At 45.8% G+C, this 17,149-nt stretch overlaps 1 protein-coding gene across 1 annotated transcript in view; it reads right to left on the bottom strand.

Annotated features, from left to right (window-relative positions):
* Positions 1-16,917, bottom strand: part of UST (uronyl 2-sulfotransferase) — a gene marked incomplete at both ends in the record, with an annotated part of 307,272 nt that extends 290,355 nt beyond the window's left edge. Inside the window, one exon of the mRNA XM_080700246.1 lies at positions 16,650-16,917. Within this exon, the coding sequence (XP_080556372.1) occupies positions 16,650-16,917 (268 nt within the window). The remainder of the gene's footprint in view (positions 1-16,649) is intronic.
* Positions 16,918-17,149: the final 232 nt, after the last annotated feature.

The following is a 17,149-nucleotide window of genomic DNA, read 5'->3' as shown; positions in this document are numbered from 1 at the left end:
GTGAATGAAAACTCATTTTTTTCTTTTTTTTCTTTTTCTTTTTTTTTTTTTTTCAGTACTGGGGATAGAATCCTAGGGGCATTCTACCTCCAAGTTACACCCCCAGCCTCTTCTTCCTCTTCTTCTTCTTCTTCTTCTTCTTCTTCTTCTTCTTCTTCTTCTTCTTCTTCTTCTTCTTCTTCTTCTTCTTCTTTTTTTTGTGGTACTGGAACCCAGGGGCTTTTCTACCTCCAGGCTATACTCCCAGATCTATTTTATACTTTATTTGGAAACAGGGTCTCACTAAGTTGCTGAAGGCCTCACTAAGTAGCTGGCTTCGAACCTGTGCCATCCTCCTGTCTCAGCCTCCCAAGCGCGGGGATTATAAGTGTGCACCACCACTCCCGACTATGAAAACTCATTTAAAAGGAAATTTACAAAATGTTTAATATTAATAGTATAGAGCTAGTCTAACCCCTGACCCATTTGTTTGTTTACAAGTGTTAATCACTTCCCAGAAACCCAGAAAGGGCAGGCATAGTGTAAACTCTTGCAACTCAGTGTGGGGCTGCACCAGCAACACCCTGGAGCTTTCTAGAAAAGCAGACTCTCAGCCAGAACTGCTACATCAGAATCTGCCTTTAACACATGCCTGGCTGATTCAAATGCAGACTAAAGTTTGAGAAAAACTGGTGTGGAGAAGCTGCAAAGTAAAGTACTGCAAGTCACTGCCAAATACAAGATTACAGATTAAGCTAAGCATCCTTGAACAGCACGGAGAAGGATTTACTGCACACACAAAACTCCAAGCTGAGCCTACTACCTTGGTTGCAAATTCCAATTACGGGGGGAACGTGTAACACCTACTGATGCCCAGACCCAACCCTGACCAAGCGAATGAATACCAGTGTTTTCCAAAGCTCTCCAGGTTATTCGATCACGTGGCCAGCCTTGAGAATCCCTGACCTAGGGGTATAACCAGGGTTTCATCCAGAGACCATCAGTCTACGCCCCGCCAGGCTCGGCCAATCCCTGCTCCCACTCCACGCCCATCATTCTCCTGGTCCTGGCTCCATGCCTGCCATCCGAAGTCCTTCTCTGTCCCTTCAAGTATGTGCAGCAACCCACCCCCCACTGTGTGCAGTGCCTGTGTTATTGTCTATCTTCCTCACCCGGTACAGAACTGGTGTTTGATGAGCATTTGTTGAAGGAATGAATCTACATAAATGAAGGAGATGACAGATGAAAGAGAGGAAGCCTGCCAAGCCCATGTGAAGGAGGTGGGCATCTGAAAGCAATGGGAAAACACATGTCTCTGATCTGTTAAGCCTCACTGATGTGAGACTTCAATGAAGCCAAGCCTTATGAGCAAGATTTACTCTGTAATTAGCAAAAAGTCACCTCTGGTTCCAAAGTGGCCAGAAAAAAAAAGAGAGAGAGAGAGAGAAAGAATGGTAAAGAGGGGGTTGATTTGGGCACAAGAATCCATCATGCTGCAAAGTCAGAAGCCTGCCCAGCAACCAAAGCATGTTCTGGTAGGTTCCCCCCAAAAGCTAGGGACCTCTCCTAACAACCGCGCCTAAACATGCATGCTAAGTCAGGGTTCGGATTGAGACAAAGCTGCCATCCACATGCATCTCAAGACACAGTCACACAGGAACTACACGCCTTTTCCCAGCACAAGGAACAGGACGGCAGGATGAGGACATCTGCAGAGAGTATTTACAAATGTACTTGGAAAGTTCCCCCTCATGCTATAACCTCACAAGACCCAAAACTCCATCACCGCCCAATGGCCGCCCTAGCAGCCTCCACCAGGTGTCCGGGCCAAGGAGCGAAAGAAGTTATGGATGCTAACGATGTGTCCTTCCGCTTCCTCTGCTTTCTGGGAACCTCTTCATCTCACAGCATGACGGGAAGAACATAACCACAAACATTTGCAGCTCTGTCAGGCCCGGGATCTCCGCTGAGCCGGCAAACGAGAACAGCCTTTGGAGTCCAGACAAACGCAAGCCAAGCAAACGGGATGGCCTCGATCCTGTCAACTGCTAAGGCCGAGCACAGACACCCACGCCGGGCTCCAAGATTGTCTATTGCCGCAGCTTGGGAGGATCTTTTTCTCCATGCGGCCCTCTGTGTCCTCTGCAGCTGATAGAAAACTGCTTCTGTGGGCACTGAGGACGGCCCGCCACACTCTTCCAGGGGTGGCCAGCCTTAACCCCACGCTGCTTAAGTTGGCTTCACACTCGGAGATTATGTCAACATTCTTCACTCCCTCTGGGCAGGTCCTCTGCACAAGAAGTCCTTGCAGCTAAGAGGCGACCACACCACAAGCCCAGCCGGGCTGGCAGGGCCGCCAGAGGGACAGGCCAGCCCCGCTGCCCAGACACCTCTCTCCTTACTCGGCCTGCCTCGGCTTCCCTGCCCAACGTCACTTTCTGCTCCCCCTCTATGCCCCGCAGTAAAAATAACTTCCTCTTGAAGTGTCTGAATCTGTATGTGATTTTGCACACATTTTTTGGCACGTCATCGGACAAATTCTGACACCAAAGCAGAATGAAATTGCAAGAGATCTGCAGTCACATTTCTGTGAAACTCCAACCAGATGAGTCAGTTCCACTGCTGTCTCGGATGTGGAGCAAAGACTTCCAGGCAAGATGCCGCGTTCGAATCAGGGTGCCGGTTCCTTCAGTCTTGGGCTTCTTACTAACTCAGTCAAGTACCCAGGCGGGCGGAGGGAGGAGGCAAAGCACGGAAGGCCGGGCGTTAGCTCTTGTTATCGGCAGCTGGCTGGCTGTGGAGCTGAGCGTGGAGGGGAGACCCAGCGGAGAGATCACCCAGCAAGGACCCGAAGCTCCCACTGGCAGCAGCAGCACCAGGCCCTGCCCTCCTCTAAACAGAACCGTGGGATGCGGCAGGCATCCTCCAGGCAGAGTAGAAGAGGGTCACAGGTGACTGACAGGCTCACAAACCCAGGGAACTGGAACCTTCCTCCAGTCCAGCAAAGGGCCATATATAAACAGGAAAGCCACAAAGATGTGTTGGGGGGGGGGATTAAAGCCACTTCATCTTTTCATCCACTCATTGGCCAGTTAGGAATTACCTGCTCATGGTAATTTGCCCACTGACTCATGAGTTACCTTTTTCTTAATAATTGAATAATTCCCATGTCTGCACATTGGTCCCATTTCCTAGGGAAACAGCTCTACCAGGTTTGGGTCTTTCTGCTTTGATTATGGATATTATTGTTCAGAAGGTTTTGTTTAATGTCCCCCCACCCCACCTTCCACTCACTTGGGATTTTTTTTTTTTCCTTGTATCTGAAAATGACTTTAGGAGAGAAACTGCTGGAAGACAGACCAGTTTTCTTTTTTTTCTTTCTGTGTGTGTGTGTGTGTGTGTGTGTGTGTGTGTGTGTGTGTGTGTGTGTATTTCTTGGAATGGAACCCAGGGGCTTTCCACCTCTGGGCTACACTCCCAGACCTATTTTATATTTTAACTTTTTCTTGGGGTGGCACTGGGGTTCTTGGAAGCCCTCCTACTTCCAGCTACACTCCCCCGGGCTACACTCCCAGAACTATTTTTATACTTTTTTATGTGGAAACAGGGTCTCTTAAGCCAGCACGGCTGGCTTCGAACCTGCACGATCCTCCTGTCTCTGCCTCCCAAGCGCGGGGATTACAAGCGTGCGCCACCACGCCCAGCCTCTATTTTATATTTTATTTGGAAACAGGGTCTCACTAAGTTGCAGAGAGCCTCACTAAGTAGCTGAGGCTGGCTTTGAAACTGCACAATCCTCCTGTCTCTGCCTCCCAAGTGCTGGGATTACAAGCATGCGCCACCACGCCCGGCTGATGGACCAGTTTTCTAGACAATAGAAAGTACATCACAATTTTATACTTTCAATTATTTGAAAGACTATGAAGTCCAATGGACTCTTCCAGGAAGCTCCCCGCAGAAGGAGCCAAGCACACCTTGGCCTCTGAGCCTCTGGAGCTGTCCAGGATGGAACAGGCTGGCCAGCTCTGGGCAAGGCATGTGAGAATCTTTGGAACACACGTTCCTTGACATTACTCCTCTCTCTCCTCTTATCACAGCCTGAGACTCTGAATTCTGGAAAATCACGTCTTACTCTGCTTCCTCCCTCTGCCCTCCCATGGACATTCTGTTTCCCACAATCATGGGAAATGAGTCTATATTCTTGTTATCCAAGCAGGCTGGGCCAAACTGATGAAGTTACGGGAGAGTGCTGCTCGTTTTAATTAAATCAAAAATTTTAAAAATTATGATTATGATTTAGAAGACAATGGACTATTTTTTTAAAAAAAATCTATACTTACTTATTCTTTTTGTCTTAATGACTTGACTCCTGCAGGGGTTTTATTGTTTTGGTTTTGTTTTGGTTTTGTACTGGGGATTGAACGCAGGGGCATTCTGCCTCTGAGCTACACCCCTAGGCTTTACTTTTTATTTTAAAACAGGGTTTTGCTAAGTTGGTGAGGCTGGTCCTGAACCGTTGATCCTTCTGTCTTAGCCTCCCAAGTACTGGGATTACAGGTGCACACCACCATGTCAGTTTCCTATAATTTTTTTCTTTATTTTGCATATGTGTGTGTGTGTGTGTGTGTGTGTGTGTGTGTGTGTGTTTGGGGCTGGACGTGAACCTGTGGTCTTCCTGTCTCAAGCCTCCCAAGTACTGGGATTACAGGCAAGTGCCACCACACAGTCTTTTCAATGAGTAGTTAGTTCCAAAGAAAATAGCCTTCTGTTTGTTTAGTTGCTACCATTCAATGACTTCTTGTCTCTTTCAATCCATGATTTTAAGAATATAAGGGGCATTAGAAACACATCTATTTTTTAATTTTAAAGAGAAAAGAGGCTTCGGGATTGCATATCAACATTAACTAGAGAATTTGTGTGTGTGTGTGTGTGTGTGTGTGTGTGTGTGTGTGTGTAGCACTGAGTATTGAACCTAGGAGCAGTCTACCTCAAAGCTACACCCCAGCCCTTTTTCTTTTTATTTTGAAACCGGGTCTCACTAGGTTAATGAGAACCTTACAACTTGCTGAGCCTGTCCTCGAACCTGCAATCCTCTTGTGTCAGTCCCAAGTACTGGGATGCCACCATGCCTGGCTAGAGGATTTATTTTCCAGAACCCCAAAGCCCAGATGGACAATCAAATCACAAAGACAGATTGTGACCAATGCAGATCCTAAGGAGAACCTCAGATCTAATCAAACATGTTCCCTTTAGACATCTAGAACCTGAAATCTAGAAGGCTCGAGTGACCCAAGGGCACTGACCTCTGAACCACTGTGAGCCATGCTGCAGACCCAGGGGCGGGGACCTGCCCCCACCCACCCACGAAGGCAGCGGGTCCAACAGACCTTGTGCATGCAGGACGCTCCCTGCTGGAGTGGCGAGGTCACAATTTTTGAATCCCAATCATGTAAAATCAGCATTTGCTGTCAACTGCTCGAGGAGGTGGGGGACGAGCTACACCAGATGAGGTGTCCCTCACTTGCCCCAGTACCCACGGGAGTCTGGCAGCTCACGGTGACTACAATAGAAGCTGGGAGGGGATGCAGAAGCAAGTTCACTGGCCCCTTGGTGGAGACGGAGACATCGCAGACATCTGTCTCTGGTGCCGGCTCCTGACCCAACGTCCAGGCTAAGTGGGAACTGAGAAGAGAACGCAGCCTTGTGTTGAATGTGGCCCTTCCGCCACAGGCAGGAGCAGTCACAGGAGCACAGTGCACACCCAGGATTGTGATTGTTTATTTGTAACTTTTTGCAGTACTGGGGATTGAACCCAGAGGCTTTCTTTCCTCCCTGCTGTACCCCTAGTCCTATTTTATTTTTGAAACAAGGTCTCACTAAGTTGCTGATGGCATGCTAAGTTGCTGAGGCTGGCCACAAACCTGTAATTCTCCTGTCTCAGCCTCCCAAGTACTGGAATTACATCATGATTGTTTTTGAACAGGCTGAACTTCCAATTAACTAGCCCAATCCTAGAACATCCTGCCATCCCAGAGTCAGCTACAACGTCCTCCCTCCACATGGCTCTGTTCACTTGGTGAACGAAGAGAAGTAAGTGGTGTGGATGAATTGACACAAAGGCAGGCAGGCTGTGCAAGGCATGTATCCTTTGAAGACTGCTTCTAGGAAGTAGAAGAAAGGATAAGAAACCGGAAGGTCTGTGTATATATAATTAACAGTGCAAATGCTTGGAACTTGTCAGCGACTGAAGAGCCCCGGCCCATCTAAGGGTGTAAGGTAAGCCACCAAAATGCTAGTGAGGTAATGTCACATTTCCTGGTGAGATTCTTTCCTTCCACTGGATTTGCATCCTCCTACTAGTGTAGGTGATTTGTGAGCGGATGTACACATGCACTTGTATACATGTACAAACACGTATGTGTATCAAATGAGGGAAATGAGAGGGAAGCAAAGAATACGGTGAGAATACTGGTATGTGTTGAATTCGAATGCCAACGTTTGTATTAGAAAAGGGTCCTACTAGATAAAAATTATTGATCCCATTGTATAGATTAAAGCAACTGGGGTTCAGAGAAGTTAATAGAATTGCTCAAGTCCCCCAGCAACTAATTGGTAACACAGTGATTCACAGCCAGATCTCAGCCCCCAAACTGGCATTCTTTCTAGGGCTGATGGTTCTAACACAGAAAGCCTTCAATGAATGTTTGTTGAATAATTGAACATAGGACTTTATGTCTCAAAACACTTTCGTTTTCCTTTTCATCAAGATGATGAATTTATATTCACTGAACTAGAGAACAAATCAATAGTATTCCAGAAATGCAGTGCGATTAAATGTAACTGGTTATTTAATCATCTATCAGGATGGGGATATAACTCAGTGGTAGAGCACACACTTAGAATGGGTGAGGCCCTGGGTTCAATCCCCAGTACCAAAAGAAAAATAAAGTACATCACCTATCAGTAGTTAATTGAAGAAGCACTTAATCAAAGCATGACTTCCATTACTTCGAATTATCTTTCACCAAATACAGGTAAATAGATTGGTGCTGGGCCTTAATCATACAGTCTGGTCATTTTGTAGTTCTAAACTAAAAACTATTCAGTTGCCTTTTCAAAAACCACGACATCCCATGGTCTCATCTTCTTATAGACTTATTCATGCTTGAAACATAATATAACACAAATTGCTACCTAAGAAAAACACTGACCCTGGGAGATAAATAAACTGCTTTTCTGCAAACTCCCAAAACAATTGCCAGGGATTCAAGAAGACAACCAAAAAGCTAGAGGTTCGCATTCTAGCTGTACACAGCCAAATGTCTAGATTGACCTTGGTATTCTTAATCACAGGAAGCACTACACAGGTAACTCCAAATTCCCAAAGGTGAGAGGTGGACAATTAGCCCTGAGCACAGAAAGACACGTTTATAAAGTCACATGCCATGAGTGGTTTTATTATATTTACTTGGCACACTGGCTTCAAATAGCAAGGGAGAAATAGGCTGAAGGCATCGGCTGAGATAGTCTTTCCTGGCAGAGCTCCCCAGATTTTCTACTTAATGTAGAGCCCCAACAAAGCAGAGTTGGATTCATAGCAAAGGAAAATCCCAGTAGCAAACATATTGAATCAACATCTCCTTCCCGGGGGCCTGGGTAGAGCACCCAGGGAAGTATGGAAGGAAAGTGGGGAGTCCTGAATGCCCCCCTTCCTTCAAGGAGCTGGCTCACAAATGACCGCAATACAAGGTAGAATGCCAAAACTTCAGAGGAGATCGTGGAATCAACACTACTGGAGTTCAGAGGTCAGAACTGGAATTTCAGCTTCCAGAACAGTCAGCACAGAGGTATTAGCAGAAGCAATCACTGGCCGTGGGACAAGAAAAGTGAGTCGGCAGCTATCTTTGGAAAATTATAGACAACTAGTATAAAACCAGAGACAGACTAAGAAGTATCTCGTAGCTTCAACACTGCAGCGATATGAGAACATTAACATAAATAAATACATAAATAGGTGTTACAAATGATTTACACTGAGATTTTAACAGACATATGGCATCTAATTGTCTTTTAAAGCTTCTTATTTTGATAATGTATATTTTTGTAACCTACTATTAATTTCTAATCCTTTCTGGAGATGAATATTCCTAAAAGTAATGTTACTTTACTAAAGAAAAAGATATATAGGAAATCTTGTTACTGTATATATGCCTACATATTATAGCACAATGTGAACACAAAATGAATTAATTGCACATAAATTTCGATTTTACAAGAATGCCTAAAATTTCCTTGGTAGCTTCAGAGAACATTCTACAAGGAACATAATGCACCAATTTTTCATCCTGCAGAGCTCATCAGCTCCAATCCAGTGAGCAAATACAGTCAAAATACTCCTGTCCATTGTATAATAATCAACCAATCAAAATCAGCCACATACTATGACATCTCTAAAATAGGTGAATGCTAACTATTCTTGAGCTATCACACATTAGAACTAAATGCAGATAACCAATACTCATTATTCAGAGCACTCCATTACTGTAAACCCTTAAGATCCCTGTTTTCAATCGAACTACAGTGATCACAGACAAAGGGTAAGAAGAGATTGTTAGGAATTTATTTAGCTTTTACTATATACTCAGTCACTATACTTAGCACTTTAAAATGACTGAAGTATAAAACTAATTTCCTTCTCCTTGAAAATATAGATACCTACAATATAGAGACCAATGGCTAAAAGTATTATATATCATCCTTCCCAGCCCCCAAATTAGTAGCAGTCATATATCTGATAATGGTCTGGTATGCAGGATATATAAAGAAAACTTACAGCTCAACAACACCCAACAAAACAAACAAAAAGACAATTCAAAAGTGGGCAGAGGCAGGTGCAGTTACACACCGTGCTTGGTTGTACTGGTTGTGCTTGTTTGCATTTCCTAACAGGAGGCTCTCAAGCTCAAGGTAAGTTCAGGCAACTTAGCAAGTCCCTGTTTCAAACCAAAACATAAAAAGGGCCAGGGGTTTAGTACAGAAGTGGACTGCAGCTGGGTTCAGTGCCCAGAACCCCCCGCCCCCCACACACACAGAGGCAAAGGAGCTGAGTAGACATTTTTCCAAAGAAGACACACATGAAATGGCCTGGACACACATGAAAAGATGCTCACTATCAGTAACCATTAGGGAAATGCAAAACACAAGCACAATGATACACTACTTCATACGCATTAGAATGGCTATAATTTTAGAAATGAAAAATAAGAAGGGTTGGTGAGGATGCTAAGAGATTGGGTGTTCCCACACATCGACAGTAGAGCTGTGAAGTAATTCAACCACCGTGGACAGAGGTTTTCAGTTCTTCAACAAGTGAAACACACAGCCCATGGCCCAGCAATTCCACTCTCAGGTATACACCCAAAAGAACAGACGGGAGGGTTCAGACAAAAACTTGTGCACAAATATTCACAACAGAACTGACTGTTCACATAGCCAAAGGTAGACCCAACTCAAATGTCCGTTAATAAAGGGATGAATAAACAAAATGTGGTGTATTCATAAAATATCAAATACTTTGTAATAAATATAATTGTTATAGAATATCATCCAATCACAAAAAAGAAATGAAGCACTTATGCATGCTATAAATATAGATGAACCTTGGAAACGTTATGCCACGTGGAAGAAACCAATCACAAATGACTACATGTTATATGATTCCATTTATATAAAAAAAGCAGAATAGTCAACTCTAGGAACAGAAAGTAGATTAGTGTTTGCTGAGGGTGACGTGACAGGGCACCAGGGGATTGATAGATAAACGGCACAGAGCCTTCTCCTTGTGGTGATGAAAATGTCCTCAGATTGATTGTGGTGATGGTTATACATATCTAGAAATATACTGAAAGCCATTAAACTATTTTAAAAACTTCAAACAGGTGTATCATTGAATATGTGAATATCCCATACGGAAATGTACTTTATTTGGAATTGTCTTGCCAAATAATTGTACAACTTCTGAGTTTTGCAAATCATAATTTTTAGTGACATATTAATGGCCCTACCCCTCTCTCTGATAGACCACAGGATTCATATATGTCATTGTCCACAGGTGAATTTCCATTATACAAGTAGATATAGGTAAGACAAAATTTACTTGTGGTCACTTCTTTCTAAAACACACAAAAACAAAACAGCAGAAGATAACGCCTAATAATTCTTGGGGTCGCAACCCATCAAATAAGACAGATGCCCTTTCATTGCCGGCCGCTGGTGCCGGTCAGCACAGCTGCGAGGCCAGCTCTCTGTCTGCTCCTTCAGCCTCCCTCTGGGGAAGCAAAAGATACTATTTCTCTTGGGACTCAAATCAGCCACTTTATTTCTGGTTTCTCTAGAACAAAACCAACTAGTGTCTTGAACTTGGATTGCTGACAGAGAATTTAAAGAAAGACAGTATCCAAATAATCCATATTTATGTGTGTTTTTAAACAATTCATACTGAGGCTAGTCTACATTTAAAATAGTTTACAAGGCAGAGCGCTCTCCACCATTCATGCTATGTGTTGGTAGAACAGACTGCCACAGTTAAATGCCATTTTCTGTCTCTCCTTTAATACAGTGCTACTGTGTCCCCAACCAACCCTACAAGATAAATTCGCAGCTATAAACAAGTGTGTCTTTTTTTCCTGTGTCAACAATTTCTATTGGTACCATCGAGTCTTATGCATTCATTTCCTAGATTGCAGTGTGAAACCGAAAGTACTATATTTAAACTGTGAGTGACATGCAGAACAGAAAATAAAATTTGGCTTTTAAAGTTTAGAGAAATTGTTTTGTAACAGAGCCAAACCTCTTTTTTTTTCACATCTTACTTTAAATTCACTTAAAAAACTTGGACAGTTTTGAGTTCAATAAAAATGGCACCTTTTTTTCATTTTTTGACTCTAAATTTCCAGACTCTTATATAATGTATGTAAAGACTGGCACTTCTGAGAAATCAAGTACGGTGTCTCCATTTATAATGTTATAAATTAAAAATGGAAGGAAAAGCATATCAAATGAAGATCAATCCAACAAATTTAGCTCCCATAAAGGCTAAATCACGTATCCAAGTCTTGATGATAAATCATTAGAGTCTGCCGGTTGTACACGATCAGTAGTGAGCCATCTGGCTTATTCTGTTTATATCAGCGTAATGAGTGTTATTCCAAGTTTTTGATATTTCCCACAGCTCATAAGTAACAAGGCTACTGGCAATGAAGCTTCATCAAAACCTAATTTCTGGGGGAGATCTTATTTGATTTTTTTGTTTTTGTTGTTTTTCATAGCAAATCGAAGTTTGAATGCCACTTTAAAGCTTTAAAAAAAAAAAAAAAAACGAAGGAAGAAATTTCATTGAATTGGGAAAGTCCACGGTCTCCAGTGTTTTAAGTCTAGAATTTGCTATATCTGTTTCTCTACTCCATTGAATATTTGTCTTCTCCTTCATCCACCTGTCATGGGGGTAAAAGGACCAAGACAACAATCATCACTTCCGAATTTTCTTCCCCCCAACTTCCTTTCCAGCAGAAAATTCTTTATGGGTAACAAATTCTGCCCTTCCCCAAAATGACTGGAAGGAGGAACTGATGCTTGCTGGGAGGAAGAGAAAGCCCGGCCACTGTCCCTGTCGCTCCCGTCTCCACGCTGTTGCTCAGTTACCCACCTCACCCCATCTCCACACCTCACCTCTCAGCACCTAGGAGAGCTGAAGGGCCAGCTGGACCCGCACGTGCTGGCTGGTCCTTCTCTTGAAACAATGGTATTTAAGCTGCCAGGCAGACACATTTTTAAACATTAAAATTTAGAAATCAAACCACAGACATGTGACCTTTAACTACTTTATAACCCCCCACCCCTCTTGTTTCTCAAACACATGGGAAGCTCCCTGAAAGTAACACTTCACCCCCGAGCTCTGCTCCATGGAGATCCCCTGGAGGACTTTCTGAAACTCGGGTTGCTGGGTCCATGCTCATACCATAGGTCTGGGATAAGACCTTAGAATTTGCACAAATGCAAACAAATTCCCTCCCAGGAGATGCTGGTGCTGGACTATGCTGCAGGTCCAGCAACCCACACAGAGAACCTCGACACAGAGGGATTGCTAAAGAAAAAGCCCAGGGAGCCCTGATGGGAGGGAAGGCCAGCTCTAGCTGCTGGGCGGCTCAGGGAGAGCCTTCCCTAGTACAGGAGGCAGCCTGGTAGGCACCACATAAAAAGGCGGGGTCTGAGCAGAAAGATGCTTGGGTTATTTCCTGTCTCTGCTGGTCCTCAAGACACTCAGAGTAAAAGTATAAAAAAAGGAAAGTGAAATTACGGAAGTAAATATGATGGCCTTTTAGCCAATCAGCTTTCTAAATTCCCAACCCTCTATCTTAGCTGTATTTCCATTTTCTCTTTTTGCCCATAGTCATTTGCCCATAGTCAGTGGAATCAGAACGATTTGGGTTTAAGATTGTCCTGGGTTAGTAAGCGCGCTCTCTCTCTCTATCACTATCTCTATCTCTCTCTCTCTCTCTCTCTCTCTCTCTCTCTCTCTCTCAAACCCAGGGGCATTATACTTCCAAGACACACCCCCAACCTTTGTTTTTTTTATATTTTTTTTATCTTTATTTTGAAATAGGGTCTTACTAGGTTGCTGAAAATCTCGCTATGTTGCTGAGGCTGGTCTCCAACCTACAGTCCTCCTGTCTCAGCCTCCCAAGAACTGAGATCACAGGTGTGCACCACCAAGCCCGGCCATCAACTATCTCCTACTGTAACAAGTAATTGAGATGATTCAACTTATAGAGATGCGATTTATTTTAGCTCAAGAGTTTCGGAGGTTCCCATCTAGGATCGATAACTGGCCCTGTTGCTACGGGTCTGGGCTGCAGGTTGTATGCCATGGTGGGAGCCCCTGGGGAAGGCCCATTCACCTCAGAGCTGGGTGAGGAAAGAAAGAGACCAGCATTGCGCAACCCTCATTAGTCTGTCCCCAGTATTCTACAGCACCCCCACGAGGCTCCACCTCTTAAAGGTTTCTAGCATGGAGCTGAAGACCAAGCCTTTAACATACAGGCCTGTTATTTTATCCGGATCCAAACTATAGCATCTCCATAATTCTTTGCCCTCATATTTTTCCCAAAACAAAACTGAGAAAAACAATAGACGCTGGCTACCAACCATGTTGCTATGTGGAGTGAATTTCATTCTGCATTTCCACTGACTGGCACTTACACAATAAATGTTAGCTTTTATCACAAATGATGGTATCTTTTCATTTTCCCATGAAAATATTCAATAGGTTCAATACTGTGCTACCTACTTAAAACAAAAGGTTGAGTAATTAATTCAACCAACAATTACTAAGCCGCATAACCTATAATCTCTGGGAGGTTGAGACAGGAGGATCACAGGTTCACGACCAGCCTCAGCAACTTAGCGAAATCTTGTTTAAAAAAAAAAAAATAGCGGGGCCTGGTGGCGCACGCTTGTAATCCCAGCATTTGCAAAGCAGAGACAGGAGGATCACGGTTCACAGCCTCAGCTACTTAGTGAGGCCCTCTGCAACTCAGTGAGACCCTGTTTCAAAATAAAGAATAAAAAATAGGGCTAGGGTGCTGGGTGTGGTGGCGCACCTTTGTAATCCCTGCACTTGGGAGGCGGAGACAGGAAGATCGCGCTGGTTCGAAGACAGCCACGCTGGCTTAAGAGAACCTGTTTCCAAATAGGTCTGGGAGTGTAGCCCGGAAGTAGAAGGGTTCCATCCCCAGTACCACCAAACAAACAAACAAACAAGAAATAGGGCTAAGGGTGTAGCTCAAAGGTAGAATACTCCTGGGTTCCATTCCTAGTATCTCAGAAAAAATAGAAAATAAAAAATAAAAATAAAAAGGGCCGGGGATGTGCTCAGAGGTAGAATGTCCCTGGGTTCAATCCCCAGTACCACACACACAAAATATTATCATTATCAAGTAGCTAGTATGTGTCAAATATATAGTACCTTCCAAATATATTGACATTATATCCTATAAAGAGAAAACATTCTACATAAAAACATTTTGAGTTAGAAAACTTCGACTTCATATCAACTTATATTTAATATAACTACTTGCCTCTGAAATTGGCTAGCTAAGGAACTGAGAGGAGGTGTTTACTAACCACAATTTTCTTTGGACAGACACTAAAATAACACAGTGGTGAAAGAGGGGAGGGGAGCAATTTTACGGATACCTTGACCTGACATTATTCAGGGTGTATTTTAGACCATCCTAGAGACCACAAGTCCACTTTTCCCAAAAATCATTATTTTCTTTATGTGGCAAAACAACAGGGAACAAACTTGGGCACCCTATTTTCAGCTCACGATGATGTCCTGTGCCCTCTTAGTGTCAGTCGACCTCTTAGGGTCCAGTCACTAACAAGTAGAAGGGTGTCAATCTTCAGTTCTTCCTGGTGGCCCAGGTCGATGTCACCTGCTCTTCCACCCACTGACCACCTGAGTTTATCAGGCCACACATGCTGACCAGCTGAGTGTGACTAATATTGAAGTTTCTTGATCTTATCTTTCCTAGGACTGTTCCTCCTCCCTTCTCCCAGGAAGGCATCAGAACCACAGAATCTTAGGAGCTAGGTAGAGGTTTTAGAGAAAATCTAGTTGAATCCTTAATTTTACCAGGAAAAAAAACTAAGGACATGAAGTTTGAGCACTCTGCCCAAAGCCAGGTGACCCTGAGGACAGTGGACACAGACGTCTCCCAGCCCCACCCAGCACACTTTCTGAGACACCACTGGGCTCCACATTTGCTTTATTTTTATCCCCCCCCCACCCTGGGGCATTAAACCTAGGGTCATTCAACATCCAAGCTACACCCCCAACCCGATTTTATTTTTATTTGGAAACAGGGTCTCAGTTACTGAAGGCCTCGCTAAGTTACATAGCTGGCCTTATACCCACAGTTCTCCTGTCTCAGCCTCCCAAGTACTAGGATTATATTCATACGCCACCGTGCCCAGCTCACATTGCCCTCTTAAAAGAAATTTCTAAAAAAAAAAAGTCACTATCAGATGTGAAAGACACTTGTGTGAAAGACACTTGTCTTTCAGCACTAGTCAACAGTGAGGGTTTTCGATGGTTTAAAAAAAAATCATTCCTTTGGGGGCATTAGCAGGTGTCAAGGAGCTAAGGAAGCCCCTAGACTTAAAAAAAAAAAAAAAGAACTCTCAGAAATAAGAGATTTGACTCCCTAATAATACAAGAGTGCATTATCCAAAACCCTCTGTAAGCCCGATGCTAAAGACTCTGCTTTAGGAAATCAAGTATTTTCCTTTAATTTCCTCTAAAGCATCTTGCAAAACCAGAACGCCCCAAAGTTTGGGCTGAACTGAAGACTTTTAAAATCTGAGCTCTACCTAGAGAACACCATTATCTGTTTATACTTCCAAACGCCCCTAATGTCACTTTGCTGCTGTAGTTGTATTTGTTTTTTCTTCCAAACTGTCTATCTAGACCTGTAGCTTCTGCGATGTAGGATGTTTGGGCTAAATGTGGCGGTCCTGGCCCGCTGGCCATCTGCAGCACTTGGGTGGACTGGTTTCCCCTGCCGGCTCTCCTGCAGATGTCTGACGTTTGCAGTTCGCTCAGGTTTATCACCTCGAACCACTTCTGGGGACGCTGAAGCTGGAGAGCTCCCAGCCTCTTCCTCAACCACGCCAGGACCTCTTCCGGCTGCAGACCTGCAAAGGACTTGCACCCTCCCTCTGCTGGCCTGGCCAGCATCTTCCCTGGACCTGGGCGCACTCTCCCCAGCCCGGCACCCCGGGTCCCGCGTCCCGACAGCGGAGCTGTGAGGTAGCCTCTTCTTGCTGACTCGGTTCTTTTCTCTTCCGTTACAACCCTTCCTAACCTGAGCTAAAGACAGACGTCCTCTTTCCCAGCAAAACAACCAAAAATGAAAGAGAGAGAGAGAAAAAAAAAAGTTCTGACTTGCGTCGCACACAGCGCCAAAGATGACCAGGTACAGGAGAGGACAGTGCTGGTCAGGCTGACCCGCATCTTTGGACTGTCCTGGGCTCCGGGCGCAGCCGGCTCCCCGCATCACGCTTGCTGGGGCTCGCTGGGCGGGCAGGGGCGGCCAAGGCACAAGCAAGCCCAGGCACAGCGCAGAGCCACCTGGGCTGGGCCGAAGGACAGGAGGGGGATCCTGTGAAGAATGTGCAGGACAGGGAGAGGGGATAAACCCACCTGCCCCAGAGCTCGGGACAGAACCGAACCGGAGTCTCTAAGGATGTCATGAAGGGGGCATCCCTTCCCGTCACATCTCGCACCGTCAGCCTGAATATACAGGTGCTCACATAAACACAAACAACACATCCACTCTGCCCCACTCGGGCTGGAGGGCACGGACAGGGATGCGGGGTCCCCATAGGGTACCTGTCCGACCCTGCCACCCGGCGGCACCCCGCCTCGCTGCCGACAGCGCGGGAGGAAGAAGGTGCACCCCGCGGCCTCGGGGATGGATGCTCGCGGGCATCACACCTGGGGAGCCTCGGGGCTGTAGCAGCACCCCAAGTCCCCGGCGCGCCCGCTCTTCCCTTGGGCACAACTTTGCGCAGCCGGCGCCTCCCTCGCGCCTGCCGCTCCTCCTTACCCAAATACTGCCGCAGGTCCAGCAGGAAGCGTGGGGGTCCCCCGCTGAGCTGGTAGAAGAGGGAGCCCAGGCAGAAGACCAGCAGGGTGGCCATGCAGAAGCCGTAGTCCCGGAGAGAGAAGCGCAGGAACCGCAGCTGGGAGACCCGGCGCTTCCAGCCGCCCGGGCCCGCAGGGGCGCCCCCCGCCGGAGCCCCATGGGGCCAGGCATCCGCGCCGCCGCCGGGATGCTGCTGCTGCTGCTGCTGCTGCTGCTGCGGCTTCTTCATCGCCTGCTTCGCCGCCTCGCACAGCCGGCCCGGGCCAGGAAAAGGTCACCCATCCGCCGCGAGCCGGGGAGCGCGGCCGGCCGGCTGCACATGGGGAGGGCCGCGCCGCGGGCAGCCGCGTGGGGGCGGGGAGGGGCCGAAGTTGCCGGGCTCAGGAGACTTTCCTCGGCATGGTCCCCGCCGCCGCCGCGGCCCGGGCGGCCGAGGTGCCGGCCCCGCTCGGCTCGGGTGC

Source organism: Muscardinus avellanarius (assembly GCF_963383645.1).
Source record: "Muscardinus avellanarius genome assembly, chromosome: 8".
In the NCBI taxonomy this organism is placed as follows: Eukaryota; Metazoa; Chordata; class Mammalia; order Rodentia; family Gliridae; genus Muscardinus; species Muscardinus avellanarius.
The sequence above is the reverse complement of the archived record's forward strand: the minus strand, read 5'-3'. Positions and strand labels throughout refer to the sequence as shown.